This window comes from Alosa alosa, chromosome 13, assembly GCF_017589495.1.
Source record: "Alosa alosa isolate M-15738 ecotype Scorff River chromosome 13, AALO_Geno_1.1, whole genome shotgun sequence".
Taxonomy (NCBI): Eukaryota; Metazoa; Chordata; class Actinopteri; order Clupeiformes; family Clupeidae; genus Alosa; species Alosa alosa.
This window is the reverse complement of record NC_063201.1, coordinates 9,276,249-9,294,707: the sequence shown is the minus strand read 5'-3', so window position 1 is coordinate 9,294,707 and position 18,459 is coordinate 9,276,249. Positions and strand designations below refer to the sequence as shown.

The following is an 18,459-nucleotide window of genomic DNA, read 5'->3' as shown; positions in this document are numbered from 1 at the left end:
ATTAAAAAGTTTTAGCCTATCAGGAGATTTTAAGATTATTTATGTTGCATAGCCTACTGTGTTAAAGACATAGGCTACTGATAGGTCGTCTCGCTCAACTGGATGAGGATTTCCTCGAGTTGCCCCAATTAACGCCGATGCTGCATATGGATCAGTGACAGAGGCACTGTAGTTTCAACGACTGTTGCAGTTCATTTTAAGACTTTTCGTCAATGGTAAGACAAGAATTCTATTTCAATAGGCTATGCTTGCTTGGGCCTCTTGTGTTGGAATGCGCTGTGTGTGACCTGCGTGCGTGCGCTCATCTGATTCTGTAGACAATTTGTTGTGTGTTCCGCTTGTGGGCTAGCAGATCATCCACCTAACGCGGAACGCTTAATCACTAGCATGGGAATAACTGAGGCCTGAGGACATAAAAATGAAAATGCCTTTCGGGTTCGGGTCGGGTTCGGGTCGGGTTTGGACGCAACTCTGTCGGACGCGGGTTCGAACAGAAATTTGCGGTCCAATCCGCACTCTAACACACACACAGACACACACACAAACACATAGTATTACACTTACTCTGTCTCTCTCTCACACACACACATACTCATATACACACACATACAATATCACACAGACTCAGGGGCGGTTTCTCGTATGGGCAGTAGGGGTGGCACAAGCACTCGCTTAAAAAAAAGCTGTTTTTAACTTTTATTTGCACTTATCAGTTTTCTATCACTCATTTGCACGTCAAGTCCATCATTTGTCACTGTGTGGGGAGTGGGCGCCCTAGATTTGAGGGGCAGCCGTGGCCCACTGGTTAGCACTCTGGACTTGTAACCGGAGGGTTGCCGGTTCGAGCCCCGACCAGTGGGCCGCGTGGCTGAAGTGCCCTTGAGCAAGGCACCTAACCCCTCACTGCTCCCCGAGCGCTGCCATAGGCATTTTTACATAGGCATTTTACATAGAATGCTATTTTTCTAGATTCAAAAGATAATACAAAACGAATCTGCACACCAAAATGAATTGGTTTTGTCTTGACAATGCGTTGACGGTGTCGCTGGATTAGGTGATTTCATTCTGGAGTGCCAGATAAACACAGGACCAGCTATCAGGTAGGAGAAAGAGAAATGGAGTGGCCTTATTAGAGCGTCATACAAGCTAGGACCGCCACTGCACCTACACATACACACACAAACACACACTCATAGTTTTACACTTACTCTGTTTCTTTCTCACACACACACGCTCATACACACACATACATAATTACACAGACTCACACTCACAGTACACACAGTTTTATTGAAAACAATTTAAGTAATGCAATGCCGAAAGCTGCCTTTATGTCAGTGCCGATGTGCACGGGGGCTTTACTTACATGCACATAAACACACACACACACACACACACACACACACACGCGTATGCATACATAAGTTAATATTCAGGGAGACAAAGGCACAATGACGAAACATTTGTTCGCTCAAATTTGCTATCATGACATTTACAATAAAATGCAATTTCATATTCCTATGTATTTGCCATTTCATCGTTTTTTTTTCTCCCTCACTCCCTCTTTCTCTCTGTTTTCACCCATCTTTCTCTCTTTCTCTGCCTTTCTTTCTCTCCATCTCTCTCTCTCTCTTTCCCCCTCTCTCCATCTCTCTTTCCTTCCTTCCCTCCTCCCTCTCTCCGTCTTTCTCTCTCTCAGGGGGGCTGGGCGCTGCTTCAGAACTGCCACCTGGGCCTGGACTTCCTGGACGAGCTGATGGACACTCTGACGGAGACGGAGGCGGTGCATGAAAGCTTCCGCCTGTGGATGACCACCGAGGGGCACAACCTCTTCCCCATCACGCTGCTGCAGATGGCCATCAAGTTCACCAACCAGCCACCGCAGGGCCTTAAAGCCGGCCTCAAACGCACCTACGGAGGTCTGTGTGTGTGTGTGTGTGTGTGTCTGTTTGTGTGTGTTTGTTTGCACAATTTAGTCATAATTTCAATACACGTAAATCAGTTTTATTTAATTTAATTTAACAACACACCCAGAGCAGTGAGCACCAATTCACACACACACACTCAGAGCAGTGAGCACACTAGGAGCACACACACACACTCAGAGCAGTGAGCACACTAGGAGCGCACATACACAGTGGTCACGCTTAATCGCTGGTAAATGATTTTCTTGGACTAGCCACTAAACGCCAGAGCATCTATTGTGACTGATGTCTTTATCTGATTAAAAAAAAAAAAATTGATAAATAAACTGGCAAAATGCTGGTGTCAGCAATGGACCAACTGAGGGATGACCCTGGCCTGTAAAAACTGGCCATTTTGGAGCCTTTAATGTACAATGCAAAAATATTAATTCTGAATTTGGACAATAACTGACCCTAATCAACCAAAAAATCAACAGACCATATTTGGGGCTATTGGGCCTAAAAGCACAAGGGTGGGTTCACAACAAGGGCTGAACTTTTCTCAACCTTTGAAAGAGTGCAGCAGCAGGGAGGCTCTTGTTGTCAACCTCAGGAGCTGCCTCAACAAGTTTAACCTCCATCCAGCCTTATTGGGATTTTCACACGCATAACTAAAAACCAACTTGTTGCCTAAATTTTTAGAAATGCCAAAGGTCTGAGACTTTTTTGGGGCAAATTGGATCAAAATCAGCAGTCTTTGACTTGATTCACTTACATGCCCACAAAAGCTCTCCGCCGCCATGGACGCTCCATCAGATACCGCAGCACCAACTCCGGAGAGAAATACAAACCAAACTAAGGACCTCAAAAACTACCAGTCCTAACCAAAAATCAACAGAAAGTGCTACAAACACTCAAAACTTTTCTCAACCTTCAGCATTCAGCTGCCTCCTCCATCCGAGTGTGAAGTATCTCAGCATCTACATGACAAAATGTCAGATACCGCCTTTTCTAGGACCACATGCTTATTACTCTTGTACCCTATACCACGCTTATTGGACCCTACTTCAGTCGTTTCAGTCCATCATCTAATTATCGCACTAAGCTATCACACATGGATCAATGCCTTTGCTAACCTCTGGCATTTCAACACAAAATGGCCCGGTAACTTATCACTGTTACACCGCTACTTCTCTCAACCCTGCTCAAGTCGAGAACTACTTTAATTCTGTCTCACTCCTGCCTTTTCCTATCCAAAGGCATTGAACTTATAGTCTCCAAACAGACTTCCTTTCACAGAACAACCTTCTGATCCAAATCAGTTCTGGGTTCAAAAGCCGCTACTCTGCGAAACGACTCTGCTGTCTGTAACAGAAGCCTTAAAAAAGCCAGGGTGACCGCGCTCGGTCATCAGTACTCATTCTGCTTGACTTATCGGCAGCCTTGTTCACTGTGTGCTGTTTGTGTTTCACTAATTCACCGATTGGGTTAAATGCAGAGACCAAATTTCCCTCACGGGATCAAAAAAGTATATATACTTATACTTATATTTTGACACGGTAAATTACCGCATCCTTCTCTCTATACTCTCTAACATGGAAATCTCCGGTTCTGCTTTTTCCTGGTTTGAATCCTACCTCACAGGACGCTCGTTTAACATATCATGGCTTGGACAGCTATCTGCACCTCGCCATCTCATCACAGGGGTCTCCCAGGGCTCAGTGCTGGGCCCCCTTCTCTTTGCTATCTACACCACCTCCTTGGGACAGATTATCAGTTCGCATGGCTTCTCATACCACTGCTATGCAGACGACACACAGCTCTATCTGTCCTTTCCACCTGATGACCCTTTGGTTTCAGCACGGATCTCGGATTGCCTCTTAGACATAGCTACATGGATGAAGGCACACCACCTCCAGCTGAACCTCTCAAAAACTGAACTGCTGGTCCTCCCAGCTAAACCTACCATACACCACGACATCAACATCAAATTTGACTCCCTGTCTGTTTCACCTACCAGGACTGCAAGAAATCTAGGAGATGTTCTCGACAACCAACTAACCTTCTCACAGATCATGTTGCCTCAGTCGCCTCGTGCCATTTCGCACTCTACAACATACGGAAAATCAGGACTTACTTGACTCAAGATGCTACCCAACTCCTGGTTCAGGCAATAGTCACACAACTTGACTACTGCAACGCCCTCCTAACAGTTCTCCCAGCCTGCACAGTGAAACCCCTTCAGATGATCCAGAACGCGGCGGCGCGCCTGGTCTACAACCAACCCAAAAGGGCACATGTTACCCCGCTGCTCATCCAGCTACACTGGCTACCTATGGCGGCCCACATCAAATTCAAGGCTCTAACGCTTGCCTACAAAGTAGTCTCCGGTTCTGCTCCCACCTACTTGAATGCCCTCATACAGACTTACGCTACCTCCAGACCGCTGCGCTCCTCAGACGAACGACATCTAGCTCTACCACCGGTACGCTCAGGCCAATCCAAACTTTTCTCACCTGTTGTCATCCCTCTCCATTTTCAAAAAACTCCTGAAGACCCAGTTATTTAGAGAACATCTCCTCTCATAGCACCACTTACAACAAGTCTTGCTGATCCTAGCACTTACCACCCGTCTTGAACTGACACTCAACTGTTTAAAAACAGCACTCACTGATGCACTTATTCTTACTGTACTCTACCGTTTTTAAATTGTCCTAAAATTGTTGAGAGAATTGCTTTAAAACTTAAACTGTTCACCTTGTTGTTAGTCGCTTTGGTTAAAAAGGCATCAGCCAAATGTAATGTAATGTAATGTAATAATCATGGAGGTCATGGAGGTATAATGGAGGTTGATATTGTCTCATTTCATGTATGGTTTCATGGAAAACATACGTGAGTGACCCCAAACAATTTGACCAGTAATGTATGTGTCCGTATGTGGTCCCTCTGCATCTACCCTCAGTTGAGTTGTATTTTGGGGTCATATTTTGGACAGGCATTAGCCAGGACCTCCTGGACGTGAGCAACATGGCACAGTGGAGGCCCCTGCTGTACGGCGTGGCCTTCCTGCACTCCACTGTTCAGGAGCGGCGCAAGTATGGGCCACTGGGCTGGAACATCCCCTACGAATTCAACCAGGCCGACCTCAACGCCACCATCCAGTTCGTCCAGAACCACCTGGACGACATGGACCTCAAGAAGGTGAGCTCAGGAGGAGATAGGCAGAAAGATCATCAAAGAGAGAGAGGGTGTGTATGTGTGTGTGTGTGAAAATATGACCTTTTCCGTAAATTTGCAGCAACTATTTGCCCGAAACCTGAAATTTCTGTGCTTTTAACTTTTACTCGAAAACATTTACAATTTAAAATAGACTCACACTTTGTTACAATGTTACAGCTTCTCACATTTCACAAGTTTTAAAAATATATACAGTATATATAAGCTTATTATTAATATGTGGACAGCACCAGGTCAAAAACGTAGTGTGCTTATGTGTGGTGTTTGTGTTTGTGTGAGGGTGTGTGCTTGTGTGTGTAAGTATATATACTCCTTTGATCCCGTGAGGGAAATTTGGTCTCTGCATTTATCCCAATCCGTGAATTAGTGAAACACACTCAGCACACAGTGAACACACACAGTGGTGAAGCACACACTAATCCGGCGCAGTGAGCTGCCTGCAACAACAGCGGCTTCGAGGGAGCAGTGAGGGGGTTAGGTGCCTTGCTCAAGGGCACTTCAGCCGTGCCTACTGGTCGGGGTTCGAACCGGCAACCCTCTGGTTACAAGTCCGAAGCGCTAACCAGTAGGCCACGTGTGTGTGCTGTGTATGTGTGTGTGCTGTGTGTGTGTGCGTGTGTGCACATCTGTGTGTGTGTGTGTGTGCTGTGTGTGTGTGTGTGCTGTGTGTGTGTGCTGTATGTGTGTGTGTGTGCACATCTGTGTGTGTGCTGTGTGTGTGTGCTGTGTGTGTGTGTGCTGTGTGTGTGTGCTGTATGTGTGTGTGTGCACATCTGTGTGTGTGTGTGTGTGTGTGTGTGTGTGCTGTATGTATGTGTGTGCACATCTGTGTGTGTGTGTGCTGTGTGTGTGTGCTGTATGTGTGTGTGTGCACATCTGTGTGTGTGTGTGTGTGTGTGTGTGTGCTGTATGTGTGTGTGTGCACATCTGTGTGTGCTGTGTGTGTGTGTGTGTGTGTGTGCTGTGTGTGTGTGTGCTGTGTGTGTGTGTGTGTGCGATCTGTGTGTGTGTGTGTGCTGTGTGTGTGATGATGCCATGCCTTCTCAGGGCGTGTCCTGGAACACAGTGCGCTACATGATTGGTGAGATCCAGTACGGGGGCCGCGTGACGGACGACTATGACAAGCGCCTCCTGAACACCTTCGCCAAGGTGTGGTTCAGCGAGCACATGTTCAGCCCCGACTTCCACTTCTACAAGGGCTACAGCATCCCCAGGTGCACCAACGTGGAGCACTACCTGCACTATATCCAGGTGAGGTCATCAACAAGGTCACCGTAGGTCATCTACACTGAAATAAGGCACCAAATGAAGGTGGTATATACAGTATAAGGACTCCTAGACTAATTAAAGTTTATACATATCTTTAAATTAAATAAACAAACTTTACAGTTGGTTGACTATTGGATGAATATTCTTTAAAATGGCTAAATTGCTATTTGCTGTTTATGTTATGATTATCAGTAATGGCATCACTGGAATTGCACCTCAGTAGGTGTCTGTATCATGGACCATCAAACCCCATTGTTGTCATTTCATTATGTGTCAGTCCTGCTGATGTGCTGTGATTTGATCCATCTGATGTGCAATGGGAGCATCAGTAGTTTTTCCCCTCTCATCCTTACCAGGGGTACCAATAAATGTAATGGGTGCTGTGTCTATATATCTATTTATTGGTCAGTATGTTCGTCCATCAGTACGCCAATCTGCCCATATGGTTCTTTCTTTCTTTCTTTCTTTCTTTCTTTCTTTCTTTCTTTCTTTCTTTCTTTCTTTCTTTTGGCCTGCTCATCACGTGCCCTACTCCTGTGTCCAGGGCTTGCCCACCTATGACACGCCGGAGGTGTTCGGCCTGCACCCGAACGCAGACATCACCTACCAGAGCAAGCTGGCCAAGGACGTGCTGGACACCATCCTGAGCATCCAGCCCAAGGACCGGTCCAGTGGGAGCGGCGAGACACGGGAGGCGGTGGTGGCGCGACTGGCCGAGGACATGCTGGAGAAACTACCGCCGGACTACGTCCCCTTTGAGGTGAGGGGTGCGGCCGGGGATGTCTATGTGACTTATACACTGACTCATACACACACACAAAACACACACACACACACACACACACACACACACACACACAGGTAATACAGTAGCACTCACATACCCACAAATAGACAGGTGAGAAAAAGGTGACTACATTTCGCCCCCACTGTACCTTTCTAGATGAGTCACTCTGGCAAATACACACACACATTCTAACTTAATTTGGCTGTGTCTGCTGACGTCACTAGCATAGCTGTGAAAATCCTGTGTGTGTGTGTGTGTGTGTGTGTGTGTGTGTGGAGTTGTCTGGCAGTGTTGGAGAGAATCACACTATTTTTATGCTCACCCAGGCGGCAGAGCAGCTGCGATGTTGTGGAAACTCAAGAAGGTCTCTAGCACTCTCAATCCATGCAGGTCTCCCTCTCCGGCTCTGTGATAAAGACCTTTACTTTTTATATTCACAATCCGTGTGGAATGCAGATCTTTCTCTCTCCTTCTCTCTTCCTCTCTGTCTCTCTCTCTCTCTCTCTCTCTCTCTCTCTCCCTCTGTCTTTCTCTCTTATATTTTTGCATTGCCTAAGCTGAACATTTTAACAACACAGAGAATGCTTAGAATACAAAAATATGACAAATATATATGCATCCAAGATTAACAAAAAAAACGGTCTGCGTGTGCATGTGTGTGTGTGTGTGTGTGTGTGTGTGTTCCCTCTCTCTCTTTCCCCTGCTCAATTGTCTTGTCACACTCTCGTTTATTCAGTTTTCCTCTTTCTACACTTTATTTCTCTCTACCTGAGTATTATGACACAGAGGTACTGTATGTCTGAAAGCTTTGCCTTTCTTGTTCTCTGTGCCATTCTATCTTTCTTTCTTTCTCCTTTTCTTTAATTTTCCACACATTCATTTGCTCATGTACTCTGTCTTTCTTTCCCTTTGTTCTATCTCTCTCCTATCTCTCTCTTTCTCTATTCTTTCCCTCTGTTCCACCTCATCACTGTCTCTCTCTCTCTCTACTGCTGTACCCCAGCTGTTAGCGCGGATGTTTTATTTTGAGCAGTTTTGTATTCTTAGACGTGTTAGCCTGTGAAACACGCTAATGGCCGCACCTCTATGACAGATGCCTCTTTGCCATCACACACCCTTATTATCCCTCTGTCGCTTGCAGGCTTTAATTGTGTGTGTGTGTGTGTGTCTGTGTGTGTGAGAGAGAGAGAGAGAGAGAGAGAGAGCATGTCTGTGTGGAAGTATCTGTGATTGATTAGTATCTTAGCAGCTGAGTAGCACATGAGTGGCACAGAGAAGGGATCATGATGGAGCAGCAGGTCTCAGGTGTTTGCCCAGACGACCCAGCAGCTGGGTCACCACAAAAGGCCTCAGGTGTTCGCCCAGACCAGGGGTCCCCAACCTTTTATGTACCATGGACCGGTTTGATTCCTATTTTTTTTTCACGGACCGGCGGGGGGCGGGGTTCCATGTTCCATATGTGTTGTGCATGCATTACTTGAAAAGAACTAGCTCCAGTTATGTATGAACAGTGAAGGTAACGATCTCTCTTGTGAAAAGCGTGAACTTGAAGAAGTGAAAATTGAACAATATGAACTATGAATATTGAACAACTTGAAGCTACATCTATAAGTGTGAACATGCTTAACAAAATATGGGAACAAAACATGGGAACTAAACGTGCATTACGAATATAATCATCTTTGAAGGATGGGAAGTAACGCTCAAACTCATTTGAGAGCGCAACAAGGTGATCGCGCACCAGCTGCGAGAGAAAGGGCCCTGCCTCAGTCTCTCCCAAAACCCCCACTACTTTTTGGAACATATCAAATACACCCCGGTCCACTCGTCATCCCTACAAATCAAGCTTGGCTTTAAATGCAGCGACTTTATCTGCCAGTTTAAAGACAGTCGTCATTCTCCCCTGGAGTGACAGGTTGAGGTCATTAAGCAACCCGAATATGTCACACAGGTAAGCGAGTTTTGACACCCAGTCCTCATCACTAAAATGTGCAGCTAACGGTGACTTTTTTTCTGTAAGAAATCTCTGCAGCGGCTCTCGCAACTCAAACACTCTGGCCAGTCACCTGCTAAAGATGCTTGTTTTTGTTGCTCATTCTAGCAGTTTAGCTAACTCGCTGACACTACCGTTAAGCCAAGAACTGATCAAGTGAAGTGAGCTGACCTGAGGGCGCTAGAGCTGAAGGCAATATGTAAAAGTGTTGAAGGCCGGGGACAGACAGGCGGAAGAAAATAGACCTTGCAAAATGCAAACATCGTGCAATCAAACATCTGCATATAGGCCTATGCCATGTAAAAGCGTGACATTATTGCGAATTAAATTTAGTTTAGTTTGCATGCATTTTTTTTAAACTCATGTCGTAGGCTACGGCCCGGTTAGGAATGTCCTGCGGCCCGATACCAGGCCGCAGCCCTGTGGTTGGGGACCGCTGGCCCAGACGACCCAGCAGCTGCAGCAGGTCATGCACATCAGGATAAACAGCATATGAATGAGCCCCTAGCAGCTCAGCTGTGTCCACGCTAAAGTGTTTTGTACATGTATGTGTGTGTGTATTTCTATATGTAGGTGCGTGAGCGGCTGCTTAAGTTGGGCCCGCTGCAGCCCATGAACATCTTCCTGCGTCAGGAGGTGGAGCGCATGCAGCGCGTCCTGGGCCTGGTGCGCCACACGCTCACTGACCTCAAGCTGGCCATCGACGGCACCATCATCATGAGTCAGAGCCTCAGGGACGCGCTGGACTGCATGTACGACGCCCGCATCCCCTCACGCTGGGAGAAAGTAAGGAACACTACATGCAGTGTGTGTGTGTGTGTGTGTGTGTGTGTGTGTGTGTGTGTGTGTGTGTCTTTGTGGTTTAGTGTGTTTTGTGTGTATTCTATGTGTACTGAGGGATTCACTTATTCACTCATCTATGAAGGACACATGTTCACAATGGGAAGTTACATGCATAAAATGTCCAAATGCACTTCTGTGTGTGTGTGTGTGTGTGTGTGTGTGTATGTGTTTGTGTGTGTGTGTGTGTGTCTGTGTGTCTTAAGTACATTATCTCTTTGACCACCCGCCTATACACATTCTTGGCAGTAGGTATTGTTGTTATTATGTATGAGGCATGAACTGCAACTCACCTCTTGTAATGGAGCAGAATTGAGCTGTTATGGCATCAAATGTAAATGGCCTCCATTTCCCACTCACGTCCACTCTCTCTATAGCAGCATGTCAGTAAGAATTATGCACAGCTGTTAGGACACCATAACACTGCTATAACCAACTACACGACTACAACAGCATGAAGTAAAGCAGACCCATTACATTACCACGAGCAATATAGAAATGTGTTACTGGTCATCCATCATTTTTCAGAAGCGTATTATCAACTACTACAGTGCTGCTGGAAAATATGTGAACCCCTTGAGCAGTTTGGAGTTTTCTGTTGCTTTATTATGATTTTCTTACTTGATCCTCACCAGTTTTTGAATATGGGGAATTGCGTAAAAAGTAAAAAAAAAAAAAAAAAATCATGAAACATGGCATTAATGTATATATAAAAGTAAGTGAACCCCCAGCTGAATTGATAAAATCAAGTAGGTAATTGATTAATGTAAAACATATTTGGGTGCTGAGATAATCAGTTAAGCGTACTGATGAAACAGACTTCCTTTGGAAAGGTTTTGAGCAGCCATGATTAAAAGACAGAGGAAATCCACCAAACCACTGTAGTGCCAAGGCATACCCACAGGGATCAACAATGCCAAGAGGAAAGGAGATATCCAAGGACATAAAGAAGAGAGTAGAGACAGCCCATCAGTCTGGGGAAAACTACAAGACCCTCTCTAAAAGATTCCAGCTCCATTTATCAACTGTATGACAAATTATTTGCAAATGGAGGGCATTCAATACCACAGCAACATTTCCTAGAAGTGGATGCCCGATAAAAGTATGACCAAGATGTACCAGAAAGGTGGTGGTGGAAATGTGGAGGTGTGGGGCTGCTTTTCTGGCTCTGAACCAGGACGACTCCATATCATCCTGGAAACCATGAATTCTCAAGCCTATCAACAGATTCTAGATCTGAATCTCATGTATTTATAACAGGACAATGACCCTATGAGCATTCAAGCAAAATGACCAAGGAATGGTTTAAGAGAAAGAGAATGCATACTCTGGATTGGCCTAGTCAAAGTCCAGACCTCAATTCAATAGAAATGTTTTGGCTAGATCTGAAGTGGGCAATACATGCCAGTTGACCCTCCAACCTCTCTCAACTGACTGAGTTCTGCAAGGAGAAGTAGGCAAAAAACTGCAGAACCAGATGTGAGACGCTGGTTAATGGGTACAGAAGACGTTTGGTTGAAATAGTGCTACAACAAATGAACCACATGGGTTCACATACTTTTGCAAATGTCATATTTTGAGTTTTTGTGAACTAATCCACTTTAGTTGAATATAATGAAACTATATAATTTTCTTTTGTTTCTATCTATTATTTGGAAGGTCAGCTTTTTACAAATGAAGGATTTGATGTGCATTAAATAAGGTTATTTAGATTTTTTTGTAAAAAAAAAACAACTGACCATGTCCGAGGGTTCGCAAACTTTCAAGCAGCACGGTATATTTTGTCATTGTGCGGTAGCCTGTACCAGTGTTTGTTCTCAACCTTTTTTTCAATCGCGACACTCTTTACATGAATGAAAAATCTCAAGGGGAAGTTACGTACATCGCACGCATGTTAATCTAAATAACATCAACCTGACGATTCTACACACAGCTGCGTGCGTTGCAGTGCTGGAGATGCATCCCATTCACTTTACATGGGCTCATGTCATCCGTTGCCGAACTGAATTGTGGGTTTGTTGCGTCGCGTTCCTCCCGTCGCTCGCGTTGAGAAGTTCAGCTGTTGCTGCACCGACAGACGGCACCGGCCAATCAAGCCAATCGACGGACGACACCAACCAGTCAAATTACAGTTATACTTCAAGTAATTTGCATAGCTACCGCCGGGAGCACCCACTGGCATGCGTTGACGGAACGCAGCTGTGTGTAGAAGCCCTGAGAGCACTGGGAGCACCTTCTCTTCTCGAGGGATCCCGCTGTTAATTAGGCGAAAAATAGTCCAGTCACACCGTGCACACCAACGTGTGTCAGTGTGCATCACGCAGAGATAAGCAGCGAGACACGTAGAGAGCAAATGAACCAATCCCGCGTCGAGAGACAAGCGATGTGGCGTCACAGCCAGACCCAGAGCAGAGGGGTGTGAATTAGTAGAAGTGTTTTGCCACTTTCATATATGGTTGTTAGCATACCAGTTTGTGAGATTCCACCTGTGAATGGTTGTAAATAGATTGCTAGTATACTTAGGAAAATAAGGATGTCAACTTTTTTTTATTCAAAGCACTTAAACCTGATGGGCTGTGTTCTTTTATCAATTATTTGTTTCCATACTTCATAGATGAGATGACCCTAACCTTGTTTGGGTTTACATAACCTAGTATAATTTTATGGAAGCTATGGATTAAATAGATTAAAGACAGTGTTTCATTGTTTTAAACTGGGTTTCAGAATTAAGTGCAAGTGAACCTAGGAGTGTCTGGTTGCTAGAATGCAAGGTTAGGCTAGCCTCAGGAAGACCAGCATGCATGTAACCGTGTGGAGTTTAAACATCGTTCCCTGACACTGCGAGTCATGCTAGGGAAAGGGTGTGGCCCCTATGAGTCATGCTAGGGAAAGGGTGTGGCCCCTATGGGCTTCGGCCTCTCTGTCAGCTGGATGTGAATTATGCTGGTTGCACACATGGTTGACTCACAGAGGCCTCTCTCCACACCCCCTCCCTTTCTCCTTCCTTTCATATCTCTCTCTCTCTTTCTCTCTCTCTCCCTGGGTTCCATGTTCCTAGGCCTCCTGGGCCTCGAGCACCTTGGGGTTCTGGTTCACCGAGCTGCTCGAGCGGAACCGTCAGTTCCAGTCCTGGATCTTTGAGGGCCGGCCCAACTGCTTCTGGATGACCGGCTTCTTCAACCCACAGGGCTTCCTCACAGCCATGAGACAGGTGAGATATGCACACACACACACACACACACACACACGCACACACACACACACACACACACACACTTTTACAACAAATTATGGGGTTGTGAAACTCTCAAAGTAAATACTTTATCATATACTCAAATACAACTTGGATATTTGATTCACACACACACACACACACACACACACACACACACACACACACACACACACAGCTCCATAAGCCTGTCTAATTGGGCGTGTGCGTGGCGCTGGCGTGCAGGAGATCACCCGAGCCAATAAGGGCTGGGCTCTGGACCGCATGGTGCTGTGCAACGAGGTCACCAGATGGATGAAGGATGACATCACGCAGCCGCCCGCCGAGGGCGTGTACGTGTACGGCCTCTACCTGGAGGGAGCTGGCTGGGACCGACGCAACTGCCGCCTCCTCGACTCCAAGCCCAAGGTCCTCTTTGAGGTCATGCCAGTGCTCAGGATGTACGCCGAGAACAACGGTAAGGAACAGGAACAGAGTTTGATATCAGGATTACTTTTCAGGAGGTCTGTATTTGCTGCTTCTGTCGCAGCTGTTTAGGTTGAGGTTAGGGGGGAGCCTACATTGCAAATAAGTCTTTATATTTTATAATGGCTTCTCAGTTCATTTCTGTTGCTTCTATCCTATCTCAGCTGTTGAGGTTAGGGGGACCCCCTACACTGTAAACAAGTCTCATTTTGGGGGGTTTGGGGGAGTCTTACACTGTAATTCAGGAGCAGTCCATTTTGGCCCAGTAATTTCTCTGTGCCTGTGGTCAAATCACAGTTTTTCTCAGTTGCTTTGGTGCATTTCTCAAATCATCATTAACGTTTGCACAACAGTGCATTTCTCGAAAGAATTTGTGCAAACTTTACCACACAGTGGATTGCACTGTGTGGAAAGCATGTAACTTTCTCAAAAAGTTTAGTTTGTGTCTCAAAAGCAAATATTTTGTGCCAGTCAACATGTCGGTGCTATCTGAATGAAGTTCCTGTGTCTCTGTTATGAACAAGATAGTCAAAACACTTAGCCATGTTGTCAATATAGGAAGTGGCCCTCAAAAATAATATAATATATATAATTTACTTAACTAAATATAATAATATATAGTTAAATAGCATTGCATCTTGTATAATGCTGCTTCTATGCTTAATGGTAATAATGGCATTCAGTACAATTTGTCTACTTTGATTGTTGAGAAATTTTGTCTACTTTGATTGTTGAGAAATCTTAGCAAGTACACTCTTGAAACAACACAAACTGTGCTGTCCCTATCTGGACATAGAGATGTGTTAAAAACACATTCAGCACATTCATCTCTCAACAGTAGTAGTAGTACTTTAGTAATAACACAGTTATAATAGAGTCTAATAGAGAACCATTTGCATTACCTACAGCAGATTGTCAATGCAGTCCATATGCAGGGATAGCATATGCAACATGTGCTCTGCTTACAAGGATCAGAGATGAGTGCAATGTCTGCAGATCCTCAGGGCTGTTTTTAATCCCTGCTGTCTGCAGGCACTAGGTAGCTAGAATACAAAACATCACCTCCAGCTGCTGCTGCAGAAGGACAGGACTGAGAAAGCCTCTCCCTTTGCCCAGAGTTATGTCTCACTTAATCAGTATAACAGTGTGTCATCCGGAACATATGCTTGTTGAATGTATGAGTAATGGTAATTTGCTATGTTAAAGAGGAGTGTAACACATACAGTAATATCTCTGGATCACACATGATTGTTTGCTCTTATCTTCTTCAGAGGGAGAACAGCATGTGTAGATAACATGGATTAAATATAGATAGTCAAATAATAATAATAATTTAAATAATAATAATAATACTTTAATAGTAAAATATGTATTTTTTCTGGGAGACTGTTTAGCCTAGCTCTACATTATGCACTACTGCTAGGGTGTGGTGGGGGAGGGGGGGTAATTGCCAGTCTTCTCAGGCTTTGAAAGAAAGGGAGTGGGGGATAATATCCTCTTTAAAAACCTGATGATTACTGGCCCTGCCATAGCTGCTTAAATCTCCTTAACCTGTGGTCAAACTGCACTATCATCCTCCTCTCCTCAGCGCATCTTTTAGCCCTCTCCAAGCTCTTCATGTACTCTTCACTTCCCATTAACCTATTCACAGGATGTGTACATTCACACACGCACACAGTGAGAGTCAATTGACTTGCTCTCTCTCTCTCATTTCAATCCCCTCCTGCCTCTTTAGAGCTTGCCATTAAATCTAAAACATCACCTCATTCACTCTCTCCTAAGCCTCTTTTCAAACAGTCTTCACTTTAACATCCTTCAGTTTCTCTTGAGACCCTGTGTCAAACTCTACCAGCATCCTGTCACCTCACACCGTTTACCTCATCAAACTCTACCAGCATCCAATCACTCCACACCATTTACCTCATCAAACTCCACGAGCATCCAATCACTTCACACCATTTACCTCATCAAACTTCACCAGCATCCAATCACTTCACACCATTTACCTCATCAAACTCCACGAGCATCCAATCACTCCACACCATTTACCTCATCAAACTCCACGAGCATCCAATCACTCCACACCATTTACCTCACGAGCATCCAATCACTCCACACCATTTACCTCATCAAACTCCACCAGCATCCAATCCCTCCACACCGTTTACTTCATCAAACTCCACCAGCATCCAATCACTTCACACTGTGTACTTTATCAAACTCCACCATTACATCTATCACCTTGCACCGTTTCCTTTGTCCACTCCATCAGTCTCCTGGTTTGTGGACCCCCGCAGGTGAATGTTGGCCTTGTGGTGAAGTGCAGATTCTCACAGTACATCAAAGACACCACCAATACCGGTTCACCAATATGGGGGTAGCCGCAGTGCAGCGAGGGCATCAGCGTCCTTTACCATGAACAGGCTCAGTGCTCACAGGCGGACTTCCTGAGTCCACTCCCCATCTCTGTCCTTCACTCATTTCCAGTCATGACTGTCCTGTTCAAAACGATCACTTCAATTTCAGAATGCACAATTCTAAAACTGATAGTTCCGGTCCTTGATTGTGATTGGCTGAATCGCGTTTGATGCCGTTGTAAAATGCAGCATAAAAATACACCTTGACCACATTTCATTCTATATTACTGCGCTACCGCTTGCGTGTTGTGCCTAACAATGCCCCTTAGCTGTTGTAAAACCACTGTAACCTTTGGCCTCCCGGGGTTTATTGCTTTTAAAAATATACACTGCAGCTGATCAGAATACACACATATACACTGCAGCTGATCAGAATGCACACATATACTGCAGCTGATCAGAATGCACACATACTGTACACTACAGCTGATCAGAATGCACACATATACTGCAACTGATCAGAATGCACACATACTGTACACTGCAACTGATCAGAATGCACACATATACTGCAACTGATCAGAATGCACAAATACTGTACACTGCAACTGATCAGAATGCACACATACTGTACACTGCAGCTGATCAGAATGCACTGCAGCTGATCAGAATGCACACATACTGTACACTGCAGCTGATCAGAATGCACACATACTGTACACTGCAGCTGATCAGCACACATACTGTACACTGCAGCTGATCAGAATGCACACATATACTGCAACTGATCAGAATGCACACATACTGTACACTGTAACTGATCAGAATGCACACATATACTGCAGCTGATCAGAATGCACACATACTGTACACTGTAACTGATCAGAATGCACACATATACTGCAGCTGATCAGAATGCACACATACTGTACACTGCAACTGATCAGAATGCACACATATACACTGCAGCTGATCAGAATACACATATACACTGCAGCTGATCAAGCGGAGTTTTGCATGAACCAGAATCAGCAGTTGTGCCAGTAGAGTTACCAGGATGTAGGTTGTATGAACTCCAAAATTAATTCCACCTCATCTTGTCTGTGTGTGTGTGTTTGTGTGTGTGTGTGTGTGTATGTGTGGTTTTGTGTTTATGGGAACTAGGTGTGAAGGATCCTCGCCTGTACTCCTGTCCCATCTATAAGAAGCCAGTGCGGACGGACATGAACTACATCGCAGCCGTGGACTTGAGGACCACTCTTTCTCCAGACTACTGGATACTGCGCGGAGTGGCCCTGCTGTGTGACGTCAAGTGATTTCATCACAGAGAGACAGTGTTCGGTGATGTCATCAGAAATGGACTTGGAATATGTCATCGGGTTTGACATCATAAGAGCAGGACAGTGTAGAGTTGTTGTGGTACTACATCTTACAGGAAGTGTTCACTTACTGCTGAACATCAACCTTAAACAGAAGGAGAGTTGTTAGTAGTAGTAAAATTGCAATATTCAACTTGGTTGAGTTGGATCTGTGTATGCAGTGCACATCCAGACCGGTCTGGGAATCTCTCCTTAAAAACATATTTATTGTTCAGTAAGGCAGTAATTTACAGAAAATGTACATCTCTTTTGAACACTATATTATCTCACAATAAGCCCTCTCTTCATAAATGACTTTATGTTCCCAAAGGGCTTTTCCAGTTTGGGATAGTTTTCTTCCTAAAGACTCCAAATGATCCCATAGAGGCATGGGCAGATTATGAACCTTCGGGCCCCTGGGCCCAGATGTATTAAGGGCCCCCCCACTAATTGTCGCATATGTGGGAGGGGGGGTTTGGGGGTCCTCAGCCAGAACATTTTTAATTTGTTTAATGTGATTTCCTGTATTTTGGTGCATTTTGGGGATGGCCAATACTAAATTCAATCAGATTCATAGCCTACATCCTGATTTGTTGATATTGAGGCAATGATTCCATGCAAAGGCTTGGGCTTCAGGGCCCCCTGACCTCTTGGGCCCCTGGGCCTGGGCCCGGTAGGCCCGTGCAATAATCCATCCCTGCATAGAGGAGAGCCGTGGCCTCTGCTTGTGACTTTAAAGTCACCTTCTCACTGGCTCCTATGCTTTTGTGTATTTGCCATGCTGATGTTTGATTGATGAATGAATAAATAAATAAATAAACAAACAAACAAACATTGTGTGCAGATAGCCAGTCTCTTTTGTGCCTTATGTACATGTACTTGCCATGTTGATGTTTGATAGATAGATAAATAAATGGTTAAGTAACACTCCCAAGGTCACGAGTACATTCTCCCAAGGTCACGAGTACACTCTCCCAGAGTGTACTGTAAGAAAACACGAGGAGTTCATAGGAAAAA

The 18,459-nt window shown here is 44.9% G+C and overlaps 1 protein-coding gene across 1 annotated transcript in view; it reads left to right on the top strand.

Annotated features, from left to right (window-relative positions):
* Positions 1-17,930, top strand: part of dnah5 (dynein, axonemal, heavy chain 5) — a 126,530-nt gene extending 108,600 nt beyond the window's left edge. Inside the window, 8 exon segments of the mRNA XM_048260674.1 lie at positions 1,700-1,919; positions 4,900-5,105; positions 6,189-6,392; positions 6,955-7,170; positions 9,764-9,976; positions 13,089-13,241; positions 13,488-13,719; positions 17,249-17,930. Coding sequence (XP_048116631.1) covers positions 1,700-1,919; positions 4,900-5,105; positions 6,189-6,392; positions 6,955-7,170; positions 9,764-9,976; positions 13,089-13,241; positions 13,488-13,719; positions 17,249-17,400 — 1,596 coding nt within the window. The 3' untranslated portion in view covers positions 17,401-17,930.
* Positions 17,931-18,459: the final 529 nt, after the last annotated feature.